Raw genomic sequence first — 21,467 nt, 5'->3', positions numbered from 1 at the left:
TTACAATACGAGACAATAGAGTAGAATAACGGAGTCCTTTAAACAGGGTTCCCACTCTCAGTCAAATGTCAGATTCACTGACTTTCACTCACTAAAAGTGGACCAAAAAAACAGCCACAGGCATTTCAAACCCATTCATCTCTGAGCTTTAAGTGCAAAACAAAGTTTTCAATACTTGAACGGTGCTTTTTTGAGGGTTATTTCATGTAGACGAGTGGTAAATAAGTGCTGAAAAAACAGGTTACCATAGCAACCACTCACAAAATAGGGGCAACTTGTGAAATAACCCAGTAAAGAAAAAATAGACCATGAGAAATTGAACATTTTGATAATTGGCAACTAATATTCCATGATATCCATTACTTGGCCCAAAAAAAAACTGTCCCTTTTTCCAACTGGTGTCTTCGACATATCAACTCCTTCGTCTGGCGTCTCCCAGAATGCACTTGCTCACAATGACACGGCGAGCAGCGGTCTGAGAAGATGCCAAGTTCGATTTGTTTTTTCGGCGAACACGAACCGGCCCTGAAGATAAATGGAGGCAGGAACAGAGGACGATGTAATACGTTGCCTTGCTGCCCTCCAGGTGTTCATTCTATCACCCTGTTCTCTCTCCAGGTCCTCGCAGGCAGGTAACCCGAGCCCAGATTTAGCTCTTCAGAAATAACCCCAAAATACCCTCCTCCTCCTCCTCCTCCTCCTCCTCCCTCCACAGCGCTGAGTCCCAGGTGGCGGCAGGTCTGTCTGATGTGGTCGCTTCGGTGCAGAGGCTCTCCGATACCAAAGGAGAAAACACAAAGAAAGTGAGAAAGCGTGCCCTGCAGGAATGATCGCCAACAGGTGAAGGACGCGGCCTTTTGAAGGAGGCGAGGGAGCGACAGAAGAGGAGATTTAAAAGGAGTGAGGAGGGAGGAGAAAGTAAGAGATACAGAGATGTTAAAGGAGGATGCTGTTGTTCTTTTATATCTTTATGTCGACACCAAAACCAAGAATGCGTTCGTACATCTTTCAAAACTTCCTGACTTCATGTTTCTTCAAACTCACCAGTTCCTAGTTTAAATCTTTAAAATAAACCTTACAAATATATATAGTTTCATTTGAATAAAGGCTCAGGAATGCCCTAAAACAGCTGGTCACTGTAGTTCTCAGCAAACGTCACTCAAACAGCAGTTAACAGTGCATTTGGAGGGTACTACTTTCTGCGGTGGATTAATACACAGTTGATGTATTTCCAGAATGGAGGACTGTGTGTGTCATTAAGGCTTTTTTTTTAGAAATCATCACCATCATTATTATTTCAGCCTACTTTTTATCCGTTTATTGCAATTAAATCAGAGGTAAATTGTCTATTTTATCAGTCTTTTTTCAATATTATAGGAATATCTGATGCTTTTTAAGAGTGTTTTAAAAAGGTCAAATGTGAACAAGAATGTAAACCTAAAAACCTGAAGATGAGGTAAACCACAGGACAGACTAAAACAAGAACATGCACCTGTTTATGTCCCTCCTTTAGTCTACTTCGCATCATTTGCTGTTAATGCATTTTGCTTTGTCTTTCTGCCGCTCATTTCCTTCGTATTTTCTTTTGATTTGGCATCGTATCTGCAGCTGGAGCACGTTTCTTCTAATGGAAATGTCGTGGGCTGTTGTCCAAAAAAACCAGCCCCAAAAACTTTTATTTTGGCCCGTCGTCAAATCGCTTACCGCATAAAAAGGTAAAAAGGTTAGTGGATTCACAGAGTAAGCCAACTGGGAACCAGCTCCAACCCGAGTCCGGCCCATTGGATCCCAAACGCTCCGACGCTTTTGTCTGATTGATGCAGGTTTAATAGATTTGGACAACAATGGAGCTCCGTGTCCCGGAGGAAGAAGATGCATCTGGCTTTGGATACACGGATAAATCAATAGAAAATCAAGTTATTGTTGGTCTCTTCTGGGTTGAGTGTGACTAGCTGCTCAACTTTTCTCAACACATCTAAGACCCGTTTGATAAGGTGACTTTTGTGATTTTGCACAACGACAGCTTTTGCTCTTTGTGGGACAAGAAAAATGTCACCAGAAAGAAAAATGTTCAAACTGCTGAAGAAAATTGCAGACGAGCCCGGCAGAGTGGGGGGGAATGAAGAAGTAGGCAGAGAAAGACAAAGAGAGGCTGAGCGGTGGAGATTAAGAGTTGGAGGTAGGTAGGAGATCGAGAGACAAAGAGCCTGATGGAGAAATGCAGCGGGAGGGACTGAGCAGAGAAAGTAGCTAATACAGCAAAGAGGAGGAGAAAAGGTCGAGACACAAAAAAGAAAATAAAAAGATGAAAGAAGAAGAGGGAGGCTCACTGATCTCCTTCTAATCCTGAGCTGTGTTTCAGCTCTGAGGAGAAAACAACAAGACGAAAGGAGAGGAGGAAGAAAAGAGGAAGAAAAGTCATGCTGGCTAAATTAAAAAGCAAGCGTGAGTCTGCTGACGGCTCCACACCTTTCCTTTACCCCCCTCCGGCTCTCCTTCCCTTTCCACAAAACAAAGTGTGTGTGTGAGTGTGTGAAAGAGATCTGGAGGATGAATGCTGCCGTGTGCAGGATCACCCATCATCCACACTTCAAACAAAAAAGAAAAAGAGCCCACATCATCCAGACCCACGGCTGTTGATGTCAGCAACCATCCTGATCCGACAACTTCGTCGAGGGAGGGGGAGGAGGAGGAGGAGCCAGCAGACTTTTCAATTTGTCAGGATTCGGCTTTTAGATGGGACGGTGGCTGTTGAAGGTGAAGTGAAATTGACTGCTGCGAAAAAAAAATCTCTGCAAAGAGATAAAAACAATGTCTGCAGAGATTTTTAAAAACGATGCAGAGCTTTCCGAGAGAAGAGCACAATGTTTTCAATCTGAATGCAAACAAACGTAGCTCTGGAAATGAGATGAAAATAAAGATGCACATGATTATTTTTATTGGTGCTCCTTTTTGACGTATCAGCTGATTGATAAACATTTTAAAAAATAGATAAAGGCTGGTCTAATGTCGGAGTTAAGTGCAGAGCTGGAGACGGGTGGAGCTTAGCTTAGCTTAGCTTAACATAAAGACTGGAAATGGAGGGAAACTGCTAGCCAGGCTCTGTTCTGAAGCTGACTTTTGTTAAATTTATACACAAAGAGAAATGTTTAAATCAGAGAAAGACGTTGGAAGAAGGGGAACGAAGAACCGTGATTTAAAATATGGCACATACATCTTTGATTGTTCTGCCGAATCACAATCTAGAAAAGCTTCCGCTATTAAATATGCAAATCTGAGGGAACTAATAATCAACGCACTGATATTAGTCTGCAAACCTTCCAGAAAACGCTGGACTTTTTAATTCTACAAGCATCTCAACAGTGAAGCCTCGTTCTGTCTTCACTCTAGACTCCCGTTCACGTTTATGCATCACGCTTGAGATGCAGAAGGAAAGCCGGTGGAGTGGAAGTCCTCCCCTGCAGCAGTATGAGGTAATAAGGCTCGGTGCCAGCTCTGCCCCGGACAAATAACCAGCCAGCCGCGGCAATAAATAGAGTGCTAGATTCTCGCTGACACGGGCGGGCCGGGCGAGCCCATTAAAAGCTGACCTCCCCGACCTTGGAGAAGCCTAGATGGAGAGTACGCCCACTCAACCACCTGCTCCTCCTCCTCCTCCAGATTGGGGAGTGGGGAGATATGTGCATATAGAAGCTGGTGGACGATTAGACTCCCGGAGGCAAACCGGATCACACTTTAATATGGAACAGCAGAAATGTGTGTGCATTTTGGGACAAAACAACAAAATGTTACTTTACAGTATTTATCTTATTGTCTACAGATTCTAAGAAAATAACCAAAATGTAAGTACGTAACTGAGATAAAGTGTGTGTATGAAGAGAAATAATTAATGATACAAAACCCAAACCCATCCTGAAATGCATTCAAAACACAAACAGATCACATGCTCCGTTTATTGTAATTCCTACCCTTCCTCTTTCCCTTTCATCTCGTCTTCTTCCCCCGTTTGTATGCATTATGTCCATATTGTCTATATGTGTATGCATTAACTGGTGAATAAAGGGGAAGTAAAAAAAAACACTTTTATGTATTTTGTGTGTTCAAAAGCCTGATGTATGTGTTCCTCCAGCTCCATTATTATCCAAAAACTATTAAAAAAGCACATCAATGTGGCCTCATATAGGCCGTCCTGCTGCCACGAATACTCATACTACACTCTACTACATTTAGAGTCCAACAGGCCAGGAAGCAGGGGATGCTTTAGGGGGCGGGGCCTACCTGCTGATTGACAGGTCGCTACCACGCTACCAATGCTAGTTAGCTACTAAGACGACTTTAGCTCGAGGCTTCAAAATCGTAGTCCACAAACCAATGGGTGATGTCACCATGACAATGTCTGCAGCCAGAACTTTCCCCTAATAACGTTAATATTTTTGGAGATTTTCTAATTAAGAGACAAAGCAGACAGTAAACGTGACCTCAGGGCCGAGTTAGCGACCCTTTGAACTTTGACCCTTTGGATGGAAACGCTTCCGTTAAAAGTTTCAGCTAAAAAGTAAATCTCAAAGGTTGGTCAATTAAAATGCAAACCGGGTTTTTTTTTTAACTAGCTCCTGTTACGTGAACGCACTCAAAGAGGACGTGGCAATATTAGATTATTAAACAGTGACTGTCTGTGACATTTCAATGCAAGTTTCATAACCTGAGATGGTATTTATTTTAATGAATTCATTAGTTTCCACTTACTTTTGGGTCTTATTTGTGGAGAGGAGGCATTCAAAAATAACTAATCCATGTGTAGAACTTTTATGGAATATGTTGGCTTTGCTTTTGGTTTTTTTACTGTATAAATACACAAACCCAAACAGGTTGTTTGTGAGTACTTTCCACAATGGGCCTGGCTACTTCCTGATCAGAGACCTCTGTAGTGTTTTTAAAGGAGGTCAGGGAATGATTGACTTCCTGATTTAAAAAGGAAACAACACTGATTGTTGCTGGGAAATGACACCCAAACTCTTCTCCGAAAGACAAAATAAAATGTTTTAGAATGGTTTCATGTTTTAAAAAACGAGAGGAAAACAACTGAGAAGCTAAGCTGAACGTCCCTCGCTATCTCCCGGCTAACAACTGCACAGTTCAGCGATTTCTTTGTGTTCAAATTAAACTGTACTATTATTCTGAGCACATACTTATTAGTAAATACTGTAAACAGTAGCAAACAAACATGGATTTAAGACGGGATTAGCCGACATGACATCACTCCCGTTTTCCCCCATTGTTACGGGGCGCCCCGTTTGCCATCTGTGGCTGCCACAACTAAACATTTGTCCTCCGAGACAAAAAAGTTTGAATGTCAAGTTTTCCATATTTTGAATTTCACCGGAGGAGGATGAATTAATCATCAGCGAGAGTGAATCTGCAACGTAAGAGCACCACGAGAAGAAGTGAGCGACTCATCTGGTCCGTCAGCAGTCTGGCACGAGAATTTGGAGAATGCACAAAATCAAACATTAAAAAAAAAAAAAAAAAACCCAGACGGACGCCACAGGAATGTTTGGCCAAATGTTGCCGTTACCACGGCGATGAACCGGCGGTCTGTGTCCCTCGCGTGCACCATTCTCTCATCTGCATGACAATATTTACAAAACCACGGAGGATGTAAATCCGCCCTCGTGCCGCTCTGCATCATCACGTCTGAGGTTCAAAGAGAGATTCTGTGATGAGAAGCGGTGGCGGATCCCGTCTGGCTCCCCAGATATTGATTTTCTGTGATTTTTCGGTCAACAATAAGCATTCAGTCACTCATCGACTCAAAGTGGGCTGACGTCTTACAGCTGCAATGCATTCTGGTATATTCTTAGCTACGCTGTGGGTGTAGGAATCCGTCTCTATGCGTCTGCTCTAATGGATTCCCGTCTGTGTGCGGCGGTGGAACGTGGGAGAAAAATGTCTCTTTTCTAACGTGACAACGAAAGCCGATATCTGCCGTGGATGCTCTAAATCCTTTAAAATGTTTCAAGCCGTTATCTCACCGTCGATGTTTCTGGCACCTTCAGTAACGCCACGCAACATTCCTCTGATCTCACCAAGGTCAAGGATGAACTCTCAATCTCAACTTTTCAGAATTATACACAGAAAAAAACTTTCTGTCAAGTATGTTTATACAATCAGGAATTTAACTCTTAATGTACGCAGAAATATTTGGGGTTGTCTTTTTGTCTTTATCGTGCAACCAGACAGAAAATGTTTGAGTGCAATTAAAGTACAGTATGTGCATGTATACACATCTATGCGTAAGTCTTTAAAGTGCTTTGAAAATAAATAAAATGTTTCCACGAGCAGGACAAACTCCACCTGGTGATGAAGACTGTGCGATACGATCAAAAGGTCCAGATCAGCCACTAATGGACGCTGTGGAGGGATTGTTTTGACAACGGCAGCTTCTAAGGTCGAGGACAAATCGGCTTAAAAAATGTAAGGAATGTCAGTTTGAGAATGAAGGGGCCGAGGAGGAATCCTGCATGAAACAGCTTTATGTTTAAGGAGCTGCAGCCTCGGGAATCCAACGTTAAGCCAGCTTCTATAATTCAAGGTTCAACTTTACAGCTAAGTGTTAAAGTCATCTAACTAGCTAACTAGCATTGGTAGCAACCTGTCAATCAGCAGGTAAGCCCCGCCCCCTAAAGCATCCCCTGCTTTCTGGTCTGGTGGACTCTAAATGGACCATAATGTACTAAATGAACATCATGCTGGATTGAAGAAGACTTGAAACTAGAGATTGAGACCATAAACTCATGTTTACAATGTTTACTGAGATAATACATCAAGAGAGAAGTAGGACCATTTTCTCATAGACTTCTATACAACCAGAGAGGAGTCACCCCCTGGTGGCCATCAGAGAGAAGTAGGACCATTTTCTCATAGACTTCTATACAACCAGAGAGGAGTCGCCCCCTGGTGGCCAGCAGAGAGAATGCAGCTTAAAGGCACTTCAGGTTTGGTTTCACTCTTCAGAACGGGAAGTTGCTGCCAGTGATAAAACGGTAGTAAACAGAGGCCGAGTGTCGGAATATCACAATACTTTAAGACATAACCTGCACATTGACAGTCTGTAGATTATTCTTGAGCTACTCTAATATTCAGAACCCGAGTCCCTGAACTGTGAGGGTCCCCTGCTGAAACCCCCAGTCCTGGTGCTTTAGGCCAGAAGGGTATGACAGTGATATCAGCCGTGACGTAACAGCCAGCAGCAAGCTGGGGTTTTTTTCCCTTCCTGCATGCTAAACGGTAGCTGTCATCCCCCGTCAGGCTGGCGGCGGCAGACGAGACGCCGTCCCGTTTTTTTTTTTTTTTTTCCTCCTCAGGCCAGAAGACGAACATCATCTCCAATCAGAGCCGGCTGCGGTGACGGGCGGCTGCAGCCGGCTCACCGGAGAGAGAGACACCGACTGCCAGCTGCTGCTCACGCACAGCCTGATTTCAGATTCCACACCACGCCACCGCCGCCGAGGCAGCTTAGCCGGTACCGACTCGCTGGGAGCGTGTGATTGGCCGTCCACGGAAGAGCCTCCAAATAAAACATTAGTTCTTACTTCTGGTGTTTGTGCCGTAACGGCGACGCCCGTCTCCCTGCACTGTCATCGCCTGTCTGACGCTCCGCACATCCATCAGGCTCTACAGTACCGCCACGGGCCAAGTACACACACACACGGCCAGCCAGCTGTCCCAGAGAGGAAATGATCACGCTGGTGAACGGATCGGCTGCATAGATGAGTAATACGTTATTATTAATTAACGGGACAACACACTTGATTTTTACAGAAGATGGCAGCGTGTTTAAAATTGATTTAACGAGAATCAAATATTTATCTGACAGGTGCTGAGATTCATGTCTTTCAGCTGCCCTCCACACACACACACACACACACAAACACACACGCACACACGCACGCTACTGTACTTGTGAGGACCACTGATAGGATGTACATCGTCGGTATGTTTTCAGTACAACGAAAACAAATACAGAAAGACAATCAAACACTGGCATGCTATCAATAGAAAATAACTAAATAAAACTACATCACAAAAATGTCTATAATGTAAACATAACCCACTTCCTTTTCCAAGCCCTCAACACTGATTTTATACCAGAACAAGAAAGAAAAAAAAACTAAAATGTGCTCAGAGATAATAACATTTTTCTCTCCGGTTGCAGAAAGTCCTCGAACTAAATTGACATAATTAAACGAGACAAATCTAAAGCGGGTTGGTCCACTCGCATCAAGACAATTAAACTCAATTGTGGAAAAGTAACCGAGCTGGAGACGCTGGTGGCTGCTGGAAACAAAACCAGTCACCTGCTGGTTTGTTGAGGGGCTTCCTGTCTCCTCATTAGCATAGCAAAAAGACAACAAAAGGAGATCCCTACACATCTGACTGCTGAGGAGGCAAATAGTGCTGCCGAAGCAAAGGATGAGACTTTTGAATTTTGCTTTCATCCTCTGTGGACAGAGAGAGAGAGAGATGAGACAGATGCTGCTCATTTAAAAGACTATAATTGACTCAGCAGAGCGGCTGTCAGAACACAGATCTGTCAGGGAGCTTCTGCCACGCCTCCGAATCGCCGGGAGAGACGACTCACTGCGGTAATTGCTGTTAGCGAGGACGGTGGGTAGAAAGAAAAAAGAAAAGAAAATGTTCCAGGACAACAACTTCACGTCTACGGAGCAACGGCTGCTTCCTTGAACGCAGTCCAACACCTGTAAAACAGCTACGGCAAAAATAAATACGTTCTTCAAAAGAGCAAACGGACGTAAATCTAGAGTCTCACTTCAAACGACCCTTTACCCCACACAGACGTTTTTCAGGCAATAAAAAAAAAAACCTCGACAAGAGCCGGGGAGCCGTGCTCACTGAGGTAGTTAAGGTCAGGGCAGACGTCATTGATTGAACTAAGTGCTCCGCTGAAAAACCCCGTGTGCCTCAATCAATGCGGCCTCTAATGGAGCGGGGCAGAGGCTCCCCGAAGACCGGGACGCCAACGGACCGATGTGACAAAGTCATCCGGAAGGTGCTGGAATCACGGACCGCCCGGCCTCGCCGCTCTCCGCTTCGCCTCCGAGCGCAGGAGTTGATGAAAATGCCATTAGTGGAGACGGGCCGTCGATGAGGCGGCGGGCTCAAACTGACGGGAAACGTTTAACTGAGGTTTCAAAAGGCCGCATGGTTGGTAATGTAACAAGGAAAGAATGAAGCGGGGACATGCACCAACTTCATTACTCTCACTGATTGGAAGCAACTGGTAATTCATTATTGATCATTCATTTGGGCCGACAGGTTTTTACCTCCTGTGAGTGAATAAGGCAACAAAAGTCTAATTTTATTCATCTCCTACACTGAATGGATAACGATAATTAATATAATTATTAATAAATACGATTTTTGAACCAACAGTTTGATTTTAAGCATGTGTTACAGCCAGAGAGAGTCGGTGAAGGAAGTGACCATATTTGGACTGTGGAGGAGCGACGGGTGGATCTGATGAACACGAGCAGCAGAGTGGCACCCTAACTGGATCTGGATCCATGTGGATTCTGGTGTGAAGCTGCTAACAAAGTTAACTTCTATAATTCAAGGTCATCTTAGTAGCTAACTAGCATTGGTAGCGTGGTAGCAACCTGTCAATTAGCAGGTAAGCCCCGCCCCCTAAAGCATCCCCTGCTTTCTGGTCTGGTGGACTCTAAATGGACCATAATGTACTAAATGAACATCATGCTGGATTGAAGAAGACTTGAAACTAGAGATTAAAACCATAAACTCATGTTTACAATGTTTACTGTGAATTCTTATCAATTCAGATTTTGAGAATTTTGAGTAGAAGATAAATTAGCACGTTTAATTATCCCAAAGTAACGATATCAAATGGCATTTATAACATAACAAAATGTATATAGATTCAATTGTGCTCAAATATAACTATTTTTGAAGTTGTTTTCATAATTATAGAGTTTAGATTTTAAATGTCAAAATCCATTGGGACGTAAAAACTGGTTAATAATAATTAACCTCATACATACCCGTTTGTACGTACACACTTACAACCGATCATGTTTTTCATTCCTCCTTAAAAAAAACCCACCAGTGAAGAGAAACAAACTGTTTTCTTACTTTGTTTCCTCCTTTTTCCTGAGAGGATCTAAAATTACACCCGTCTCTCTTCCTCTGGTCGCCCTGCCCTCCGCTAACCACACACACACACACACACACACACACACACACACACACACACACACACACACACACACACACACACACACACACACACACACACACACACACACACACACACACACACACACACACACACACACACACACACACACACACACACACACACACACACACACACACACACACACACACAGAGAGAGAGAGAGCGAGAGAGAGAGAGAGCGAGAGAGAGAGAGAGAGAGAGAGAGAGAGAGTACTGATGAAAGGCTTCGGCCCTAATGACAAAGTACCCCGACCACTTAATACTTCAAAGATTCAGCTTGGGGGGGCAAGAATAACCATCCACCTCCACCCCCCCCCCCCCCACACACACACACACACACACAAAAACACACACACACTCCTGCCCTCCCAAACCAACCAAAATTAGCAGGAATCCTCAGAAAACCTCTGTGCAACAAAAACACAGAAAAACTACCACTCGCACAAATACACACAATGCCAAATATGGTAAAGGCACACAACTGGCACATAAATGGTTTCCTGGGAATTACAACAGAAGAAGAAGAAGAAGAGAGTCATGTTGGTTATTTTAGGACATTTGTTCTTTTGCTTTTTCACCACATCTCAAGAATCTAAAAAATGGGACCAATAACAGACCGGGAGAAGCGACAGGTGGTTTCCAGACGTTTGGAAACGCAACAGCAACACAGTCAATATGGAGGTCAACGCTGTCGTTTTTTTACTGTTAAGCAACTTGAACGAAGCAGAAATCTGCTGCCACAAATGAAGATTTGCGAGATTGTAAATGGAAACAAACAAACCCTCGTTGACCCACGGCTATGAGCCCGATTCTAATGCAACAGGCAGCTACAGCTGGAACATTAAATATATATTTGTCTCTCAGAAAAATAAGAAAAGAAATCCCCCAAAAAGCAAAGCAGAAAAAAGAGAGCAACCCCTCGGCTCCCCGGTGAATTCAGCCGAGTCCCAGACGGCCGACGATTAAACCCTTCGATCGCGGCCGCTTCATCTTTTAAATGTCGATTCTGTCATTCGTGACCCTCCCGACGCATCGACTTAAAAGAGCATGACTCAAAATAACATCACCTCTGCAACAAAAACATATTTTTCAAAAAGAGGACACGCATTTAGAGTGGACATAAGGGCTCATGATTCAGCGAGCGGTGATTCATTACAGTTTGGTAATCGAGGCTCATCTCAACTCTCGACCTCGTCCCTGTTCGCCTGATGAAATGAGGTCAGTGGCGTTATTGGGGTGGGGGGGCATTTTCATCACGTTAATGGGCTGTTTGACCCGAGCTGAGGATGTTTACGGGAGACAGGGAGGACCAGGAAAGTGTCATAAGGAACGTAAAAGCGGCCAGCGTCTTCTTTTCTTACCAAAAGTGTTTTTATTATCATAATAAAATTGTAAAGCACTTTGTGATTCTGCCCTGATCGCCTTTAGAAATGATCATAGATGACAACACAAAGTGAGAAGAAGAGCAGATACAGTGTCCTAATAAGGTGCAAATCAAGTACATATACAACAAAAACACTGTTAAGAGTATTGATGGTGTAAATACAGCATATATGTAAGCGTATAGATGTTCATGTACAGATGTGATGTGTCCCGGGTCAATATTTACGGCTTCAGACGTGGGACCTTTAGGTTACAGGATGTTCAAACATTAGACCACTTCACCGCCTCCTCCCTCACAACATCCATCCATTAAGACTCTTCCCCTCCCACCCCTGCCCCCCCCCACCACAACTCATGAGCCATAAAAGACTGGGTTTCCTCATCAGGACAGATGTCGCTTCATGGCACCATTACCTCACATCCATCAACGCATCTGTACACCCAGATAAAAACCAGGGGTGGTGGTGATGGGGGGGGCAAACATCCTCCTCGCATAATTAGGTAATTACAGGCAACACATGATGGATCCCTGTAGCTCGAGTCTGTTAATAAGTCACATTGGCAGAGGGTGTGATCGCTCCGACGGTGTGTTTTATTTATTCAGCAGAATTGTTGGGTTTGTTAACGTGTTTGGATCATTTAGGTTGTTGTCTGATTAGGATGTCAATGTTTCAGATTCTTCCTCGATGCCATAGAGCTCAAAAACAACACAAAAAACAACCGCACTGCGGTGGACTGGGACCAGAATCACATTTAAATAAAAAGACAGTTGCGTCGGCCCATCAGGAAAATGGCCGGTGTGCCAGATGGTTGGTGTGATTAGTTGAAGAGGTGATGATCACCTTCCCAGTCCTTTAAATCCCATCATTCACTTATGCACAAAGAAAACAACAAAAACAGACAAACAGAACTCCCCCCTCTGGAGATAACAACTTGAATGTGCCGCAGAAAGATTTAACAAATTGCAGTATTTTGGCACAAATCCAAACGTCGACCACCTGAAGGGTTAAGAAACTCCGTCTCCCACACATTGTGAAAAACGACAAATTTCACACACAGCTCAGCCAATTTCAGTTGCAACAATTAAACCCAGGAAAGCATCCTGTAAGTTGATTATGGGTCATTACAGTAGGAAGACACCGTGGAGGATGGATGGTATCCGATCGTCCTCAAGGTGCGGACGCTTCTATAAAAACACGTTTGCTAACATCAAGTATAACAAAAGGGGTGAGAATTCAGAAACCAAATCTAAAAACAGTGCACGGAGAGAAGCTTGGGAGCTTTGTTTTGTCGACAAATGAGAATTTTATGCCCCCAGAAATCAATCTTAAGTGTAGTTAATCTGATTTCTGGTAAAGTGATAACAAATAGGACTGCTTTAGAGAAGAAAAGAAAATGAGATATACTTTAAAACCAGACTCACCGCTCTCCTTCCCGTTGTCGCTGGGCTCGGGGAGGCTGAGGGAAGCCGCCGTGGGCAACGTGCCCAGGATGGACGCCAGCGACGGGGCTTTTCGCTTCGGGACGTCCCCCTCCTCGTTGTCCTCTTCCTCCTCCGGTCCCCTCTGCTCCAGTTTCAGCAGGGCCTCCAGCGTCAGCTCCTCCAGGTCTTTGCCAAAGTGCTTGGCCACGGCCTGGAGCACGTCCTCCTCTTCCGGGTCCTCCTGGTCCTCCTTCACGGACGACGGAGGGAAGAGGTCGGCGTCGGCCTTCTCGCCGTCTGGGAGAGAGGGATGGAATTAACGCGCCGTTTAATTCGGGACTCCACAGGGCAGGATCAGCGACTGACCTCCTTCAGGACCCGCTAAAACCCTGGAAACCCTCATAGCGAACAGCCTGGTGTTTAGATTATTTTACTAATATGGTGTGCATCTTTCATTCAAGTTTTCTTCAAGAATTCAAGGTCACACAGGGTCATCTTTCAGGTGAAGTATTCCTTTAAATGTAGCACATAGTAGTTTGTAAACTTAGTACAAATGCATGCTAATTACATACAAGTGCCAATATGGCTAATTGCCGTAGTGTGCTTCTTGAAGTTAGTATAAAATAAATCAATATATTTTATGGTGCAATATGTTGGAAGTTAGGGATGTGGATAAAATATTCTGTTATGGTAATTTTATAGGATTATAGATACATGCATCGATAGAGAGAGAGTGTCAAGCTAATAGTTTCCCCCCGTTTCAAGTCTTTATGCTAAGCTAGGCTAACCTCACTGTAGCTTCATGGACATATAACAGAGTGGTATTGATCTTCTTATCTCACTTTCTACAAGAAAACAAAGAATACGATGTCAAATTATTCTATTAAAATTCATGCAGAGACGTTAAAACATTGTACTTTATTCACTAAGATCCTCCTGGAGGTGTTTTTCACTGCTAGCCGGATCCACAGCAGCACCACCTAAAGATTTATCAAGGCTATGCAGTTAAATTCCCTGCAGGTGATAACAATGAATAAATCTTTTTTTTGTGAGCCCATATAATCTCTATAGTGAGAAATGCAAGCAATCACAGCGTCCGCTAACGAGAAGGTCATTCAACGGCGTAATGGTTTTAATGAAAAATGTGTCCGTGTAGAAAGTGCCTACTTTTCACTAATTATAACACAGTTTGTGTCACCTTTACCGAGCTGAATCTCATTATGGAGCTCACGACTGCTCTGGATTTCCCCGAGGATTAATAAAGCGGCACAGTTGCAGTATTTGGTCACGTTGTACAATTAGCCGGGTGTAATCATATATCAGGAGATCAGTTTTTACGGTTAATGATAAGTAAATTGTTTAAAAAAAAGAGATAATCTTGTTTTCCCTAAAACTCATTCATAAATAAATCACATCCAGACAAAATAGATGGGATCATCATTTCTGGTCGTGGTATCTCATTAAAATGCGTCTATTAAAATCAGCCTTAATTAAAATGTCTTCACACAGACTTCAGCCCACAAGTCAGGGAGAGAAAAACAAACAACTGAATAATCAGAAGAAGAAGAAGAAGAAGAAACGCCGCCGGATGTCTGAAAGCAGCTGGAAGAGCAACACGCCCGAAATCAGTGACAGCCTGTGACCCCCCCCCCCCCCCCACACACACACACACACACACACACTCCTTGTGTTTGTGTATGTGTGTGTGTGTGTGTGTGTGTGTGCAAGACAGCGAAAGAGACGAAGACAGAAGGCCAGAGATAAAGAGCCAAAGGTAGAAACAGATAAAGAGAAGGAGTGACAGGGAGTGCACTCTGAAGTGGGTCGCTTTTCATGTGTGGGCCTCTGTGTGTGTGTGTGTGTGTGTGTGTGTGTGTGTGTGTGTGTGTGTGTGTGTGTGTGTGTGTGTGTGTGTGTGTGTGTGTGTGTGTCTCGTCAGAAACAGCAATGTTTAGGATTTATTTGGTCCGACATGAAGCTAAAGTTCATCGCATATTGGTGAACACAGAAAGAACATACGTATCTTCCAGGACCTTCCCTTCGCTCGGAGGTCAGCCTTACCGTGAGAACACCGATTCAGGGGCAACGAAATTCAAACTTTGTGACTTTAATGTCAGAATATGTCGTCATACCTTCGTTGGCGTAGGCGGCGTAAACTCCTCGCAGTTTGGGTCGACAGCTCTGAAGCTCTGCGTCTATTTCATCCTGGTAGACTTGAATTTCATCTGAAGACAAGACAACACAGAATGATTCCCGGATCAACAACAGTAGAGATGCAGTAACTTTTCTCATGTCCCTGAAAAAGAAACGATACTTTCCCCCCCATGATTACAATATAATAAGCCGGTACTGCGACATAATGTGAGGTTAATTACACGCTGAAGTGAATCATGTTTCCACTCGATGTGCTGCCCTTTAACCACATCCAACACTGATGTGTGTGAATCAATGTAAAAGTAAACCTCCGAGTCAAGATGCCTTTTGATGGGCTCGTTCATACCTTCCACGTCATCCATCCTTTTCTTCAGCTCGACCTCCAGCTGGAGTCGGGGAAGAAAAAAGAAAAAGGAGAGAAGTTAAAGGGAAGAAAGGTTTATTTCTCGCCACTGGCTTGACAGCGACTACAGGGTGAAACATGTCAGAGTTAAAGAACATCGCAACACGAGCCCCCCTCCCCTCCATCTTCTTCTGGAAAGCAAAGAAGCGAGAGTTTGATTTGGTGCTGAAATACAACAAACAGTCGGATCTTTGCGTCTCAGCTGTAAAAGTTGTAACGATTCAACTCTTCTGGTTTGAATCCTCATAAATCCACTTACAAATGAAAGTTTTTAGTGTCATTGAGGTTTAATAATAAAAAAACAAACTTTTAATTTGTGATTTTGGTTTGTGTCGAGAGGAGAAAACGCTCAAATCGTTAAAATGATGTGAGAATTAAACAAATCTTCTCCTGCTTCAGACAGAACAGATCTGTTCTAGAAGAAGGAATTCAGGGAACCATTTCCTGTAGGTGTTGCTCGATGAACCGCACGATCTCTGCCGCTATCTTTATGATGTGTAAACTCTGCCTTATCTTGCATACCGACTGATATCCTGCCCTCCCTCCCCTCCTCCTCCAGCCATGTGGGGATTTCTTTTTGTTTTTCTGTCCTTGACCCGCCCGGCGGAAGAGCCTCCTGTCTCCTGTTTTTGCCGTTTCTGCCGTCGACCTGGCAGCTTCGGACTGTTTGAGACATCTAGATGGGAATCCCCAGCACCGGCGGCTTTACATCGACTGTGTGCATTTATTTTCCCTATAACGTCTGAAAAAAGTCAATTTGTACTTTATATACTTGTCTGTCCAAAATGTCATCACCTCAACATTTTTGTCCAATCGGACGTTTGTGTGAAATGTTCAGAATTAGCAGATTAATACTTTAATGTCTTTAATTGTGTCTTTGGTTTGTGGACGACGGTTCTGGAGCACAAGATCATTCTGAAAATGTTCACAATTAATGAAAAAAAAAGAAGAAATAATGATGAACAGCCTGAGATGTCTCGCTGATCTCTCAGCTGCGACTAAAAAAGGCCAACTTCAAGTCTCATAGTGGCCCGAATATTATATTATATTATATTACTTCTGACTGGGATTAAAGTGGATATCTGCATCATTTAGACATTTTAAAAATAGTTCTTTTTTTTTTAATTTGACAATTTCAAAAGCAAATATTTTCTGACCATTTATTGACAATATTTAATGAGCCCAAAAAGCCAACTGGCTTAAAGGAGTTATAGAAGTATTTTTTGCGGCGTATCCATTCATTTATTCCTCGGTACGACTCACGTCTACCGTAAATATGAAACTACAGCCAGCAGACTGTTGGAGAATGATGATCTGTGAGGTTAATACCCTTCATTAATTATTAGGAGAAAAGCCTGCAGGCTGCATGCAACCATCAAGAAAATACAGAATAAGATTAAATCTTAATATTCCCCGAGAGGGGAATGGGAAATATTATAAGCAATTAACAATATTGAAGTTCTTCATAAATACCCACACAGCCAAGCTACTCCTTTTTGCTGGCTAGTTTTTCCTCATATAGATTAAAATCATCACCTGATGGACTTTCTTCTTGATCAGTCCAGCTGTGAAGCACGGCGGGTCACACTCTTGCTCCAGATCCATCCTCATGAACTCTTCGATGGTCAGCTGACTGGTGGGCGTGTCCTCAAACTCCACCAGTCTAATGCACGAGACGATGCAGGGCGACAAATGATTAAAATCACAAAATTGTGATGAAAGCAGCTGATAATTTAAAAAAAACAAGTCAAACTTCATCCATCATGCAGGTTCTTATCGTCAGCTTTTAAATGAGAACTTGCTCCACCCACCTTTTCCTCAAGGTGGTTTCACACACTTTCACGACGCTGACGATTTCTTTGATTGTGCGGCGAAAGTCGTGCATACGAGCGGCGACGAGAAGAGCTGAAAAAACATAAACACAGAAATGTGGCTTCACTAAACTACATAAATAAAAAAGTATATGATATTAAGCTTTTTTTATTCATGCTTTGGAAATTAAAATATATCGAAAGAGACGCAACACTCAAAAAATGACATTTGGTTTTTGGGCGACTGGTTGTACTACTTTCCATCTCTTTTTGCTCGTTTTGCATCTCTTTGTAGTCGTTTATCATCTCTTTTTGCTCATTTTGCATCTCTTTGTAGTCGTTTATCATCTTTTTGCTCATTTTGCATCTCTTTGTAGTCGTTTATCATCTCTTTTTGCTCATTTTGCATCTCTTTGTAGTCGTTTATCATCTTTTTGCTCATTTTGTATCCCTTTGTAGTCGTTTATCATCTTTATTTTTTGCTTGTTTTGTATCTCTTTTTGCATCTCGATCGTGATTGTTAGCTGTTAGCTGTAGCTTCAAACAGAGGAGTTTCGTCTCTGCACGGACATCATGGAGGACTGCAGGACACGAGCACCTGAGCCAGCTGAGCTGAAGCTCCGCCCACACGCACACACAAAAAAACAATTACAAAAAAAAGGAGCACCGATATTATGCAATGAAGTGCAGCGGGAGCCTTGAAGGGGAACGGTTACGTAAGCGTCATTAGAGGAGCTTGGCTCAGGAGCCTGTTAAAAGATGGATGCATGTTTCTGCTTCTACATGCACACTTCTAACAGCCTTTAGGACGGAAGTGACGGCTTTTAGCTCTGCTGACGACGAGCAACATTTCACCTCTGCAACTTCAAAAAGTTGTATTACTTTACATCTATGACTCTATACTTGTTTTTCTCTCCAGATACACATTTCTGGTTCGTCAACAGTGATATTTGCATCAGATTTGGGAATAAACTTTCTTCTTTTTTTACTTCTTCCACGTGACCGCGTGTGTCTCAATGATTTATGACGAGGAATTCATTATTCAGGCGTAGCAGCAGAGAGGCCAGAGAGTGTAAACACGCAGGACGCCCTCCGATGAGATTTCAGGACGTCTTAGCTGGTAACAGAGAAGAGAAGACACTGTTGGTTGTTGGTAAGTTTGAGACAAGTACCGGCAGGTTTGCCTCGCCCGCTCGTCTGTTTTGGCTGATGATCAACAAACTGTAAAAACATAATGATGGATTTGAACCCGGTTGGCAGAAAAGGTCCGATGATGTCAGTCAGGACGAACCAGCTTCTGGAAAACATTCATAACCTCTCGGTTCCCACGGTTTTCCAGAGATCATTTTCCGGGACTTTTCCACTGGTGATCGAGCTGGAAGTCTGATTTCAAAAGACGTGTGATCTCTGCCTGTAACTCGATCTATGATATCAGCTCTTGTGTGCTTGGAAATTAGGGCAAATTGATCATAGCACAATGCAAACACACCTGCAACCACAAGCTAAACATGTCGCGTGTCATTTTTACTTTTTTTAATGCAGCATTAAGCTCCCATTTATTATCCAACTGTCTCCACAATCCCAACACACAACATGCTAAATCAATTTGAACATTACTGAACCGTTCAAAAGCAATGCTTTTGTAACGCTGTCCACCCTGCATGTGCTCCCATTCAGATGACAATGTGATCCGTTTTGGGGAGCTCTAATAAATAGATTTTTCTCAGCTAAAAGGAGGAGAATAGAAGAATGTGTTCCAAGATCACCAAGGATACCTTAAAACAGTTTCTTTCTCACCTGTTTCTGTACAAACCAATCTTCACCAAATCCAGGGCTCGGATGCTAACAGCTAGTTCTGCGCTCTGAGCTAACGGGGAGCTTCGAGCGTTGTGATATTGAACCTTTGCCCTGAATTTATTTAGCCGCTTCAGGCAGTTTAAAGGCACAAAAACAACTTCTCATGTTGCTCTAACCCCCAAAGCTCTCAGTCATGCTGGTGGTTTTGTGCTGGATTATTTAAGTCCTTCACTGATATAAATCACCGGTTGCAGAGTTAAAACTCTATTATTCCCCGTTGGAGAAGCATGACAATACAAACACAAGGTCGACGTGTCCTGATGAAGGGCACCTTGATGTTCAGTGCCAACGAAGCTGACGGCGTTAATCACTTTCTCTCCTCAGATTTGTCTCAAGAGGTCTGACACCAGGAATCCTCTAATGACAGACCTGCTGCTCAGAGCCTCCAGGCTGCTGCCAGCATCTGTATTAAACCCTCCACACACACTCACACACACACACACACACACACACACCAGATATCTCATCGCCTGATGGTTACCTGCTCCGCAGAGTCCTGACGGCCTTCGTCCCGTGTGCATCCAGTCCCTCTTCATCCTCTGCACCAGCCTCATCGCCGTCATGGACACGTCGTGGTTCTTCTCCCCAAATTCCAGCAGTTGGGCGAAGCGGGGGATGTAGAGGCACGGGTCTGGAGGATACAGGGGGGGGGGTTTAAAAATCAAGTTTAGTCAATCGGAAGGAAGACTTGCTCCTTTAGGTTCCCAAAGTAGGTTTTGCTTGAGTTGTCTGCATGAATCCACTGTATATAGAGAGGCCAAGTTGACCTAGTGTCTATGACATCACACCACGTAATCTGCAACTACAGAACAAGACGCGGTTTCTGGGTGTTAAGTATCCTGTAATGATCACATGCAGCTTTTCTCATATGTGTGATTAACTGGAGAAGATGAATCACAGCGAGAAGAGCTCCATCATGTTATAGTTTCAGGGATTCATATCAGATCTGATTGGCTCTGCTGCCAAAACTCTCTGTCCAATAAACAGCCTGTGTGTGTGTGTGTGTGTGTGTGTGTGTGTGTGTGTGTGTGTGTGTGTGTGTGTGTGTGTGTGTCCATGTAACTTTTGTTTATTTGGCCTTGCTGGTCTCTGAGCAGTAAACAAAACCAAAATTACAGTCAAAAAAATCTTTTTTTCAACTCAGACCAAAGAAAACACGCGTCTGCTTTGAATTCATCCAGACATGGACGGATTACTGAACAGGTCCAATGGTCCTTTGGGCCCGAGCCTCTGTTTGATGTTGCAGCTAACGGCTAACAATAACTGTGTTGTTGGGAAGTCACACAAAGATGCAAAACAACAACAACAACAACAAGACACAAAACAACAAACAGAGATGGAAAACAACTACAAAGAGATGCATGACAAGCAAAAATAGATGTAAAACAACTCTAAAGAGATACAAAACGAGCAAAAATGGATGGAAAATAGTACAAAGAGATGCTTAATGACCAGAAAGAGACATAAAACGACGATGAAGAGATACAAAACAGCCAAAAAGAGACGGAAAACGACGATGAAGAGATACAAAACAGACAAAAATAGATGGAAAACGACGATGAAGAGATACAAAACGAGCAAAATGGATGGAAAATAGTACAAAGAGATGCTTAATGACCAAAAAGAGACAGAAAACGACTACAAAAGAGATACAAAACAGTCAAAAAGAGATGAAAATGAGTGTAAAAAGAGGGAAAATTGGCAAAGACATGCAAAATGACCTAAAAGAGAAGGAAAACATCTACAGAAAAGACAAAAAACAACCAAAAAGAGACCAAAAATGACTATAAAGCGAAGCTAAAGTGTCGAAATAAATGCAAAACTATCAAAAATATGTCTCTTGAAAGCTGTGGCTTTATTATGCAAGACGGGTGAGAGGGCCCTTTACATTTTTGTGTGCCCAGGGGCCCATTGTCTCATAATTCAGCCATACATCCATACAGACTGAAACCTGCAGGCTTCCCAGTAAAACCAGCATCCGACTGCTGGCTGCTAATTAGCTCCACTAGAGAACTCGAGGATTAGCATTTTAGCTCAAGTGCACCTCGAAGCAGCCTGTTTCTCATTCAGCGTCTCTGTCCACATTTTCCCAGCTGGCGATAGGATTTGAACGGGCAACCTTCCAATCATAAGCCTTTTGCCTCTCAAATGTCCCTGAGAAAC

The 21,467-nt window shown here is 43.3% G+C and overlaps 1 protein-coding gene across 3 annotated transcripts in view; it reads right to left on the bottom strand.

Annotated features, from left to right (window-relative positions):
* Positions 1–21,467, bottom strand: part of brf1a (BRF1 general transcription factor IIIB subunit a) — a 77,084-nt gene that overhangs the window by 36,341 nt on the left and 19,276 nt on the right. For all 3 annotated transcript variants that reach the window (XR_014597346.1, XM_084012615.1, XM_084012616.1), the window contains exons 7-12: positions 19,786–19,935; positions 17,448–17,541; positions 17,173–17,299; positions 15,580–15,619; positions 15,212–15,304; positions 13,080–13,376 (exon numbers count right to left, since the gene is read on the bottom strand). Coding sequence is in view for 2 of the 3 variants with exons in the window: in XM_084012615.1 (XP_083868741.1) it covers positions 13,080–13,376; positions 15,212–15,304; positions 15,580–15,619; positions 17,173–17,299; positions 17,448–17,541; positions 19,786–19,935 (801 nt within the window). In the remaining variant the exon portion in view is untranslated. The remainder of the gene's footprint in view (positions 1–13,079; positions 13,377–15,211; positions 15,305–15,579; positions 15,620–17,172; positions 17,300–17,447; positions 17,542–19,785; positions 19,936–21,467) is intronic.

This window comes from Eutrigla gurnardus (genome assembly GCF_963514095.1).
Source record: "Eutrigla gurnardus genome assembly, chromosome: 7".
Classification (NCBI taxonomy): Eukaryota; Metazoa; Chordata; class Actinopteri; order Perciformes; family Triglidae; genus Eutrigla; species Eutrigla gurnardus.
Note: the sequence above shows the minus strand (reverse complement) of the source record. Positions and strands in the feature narration are given on the sequence as shown.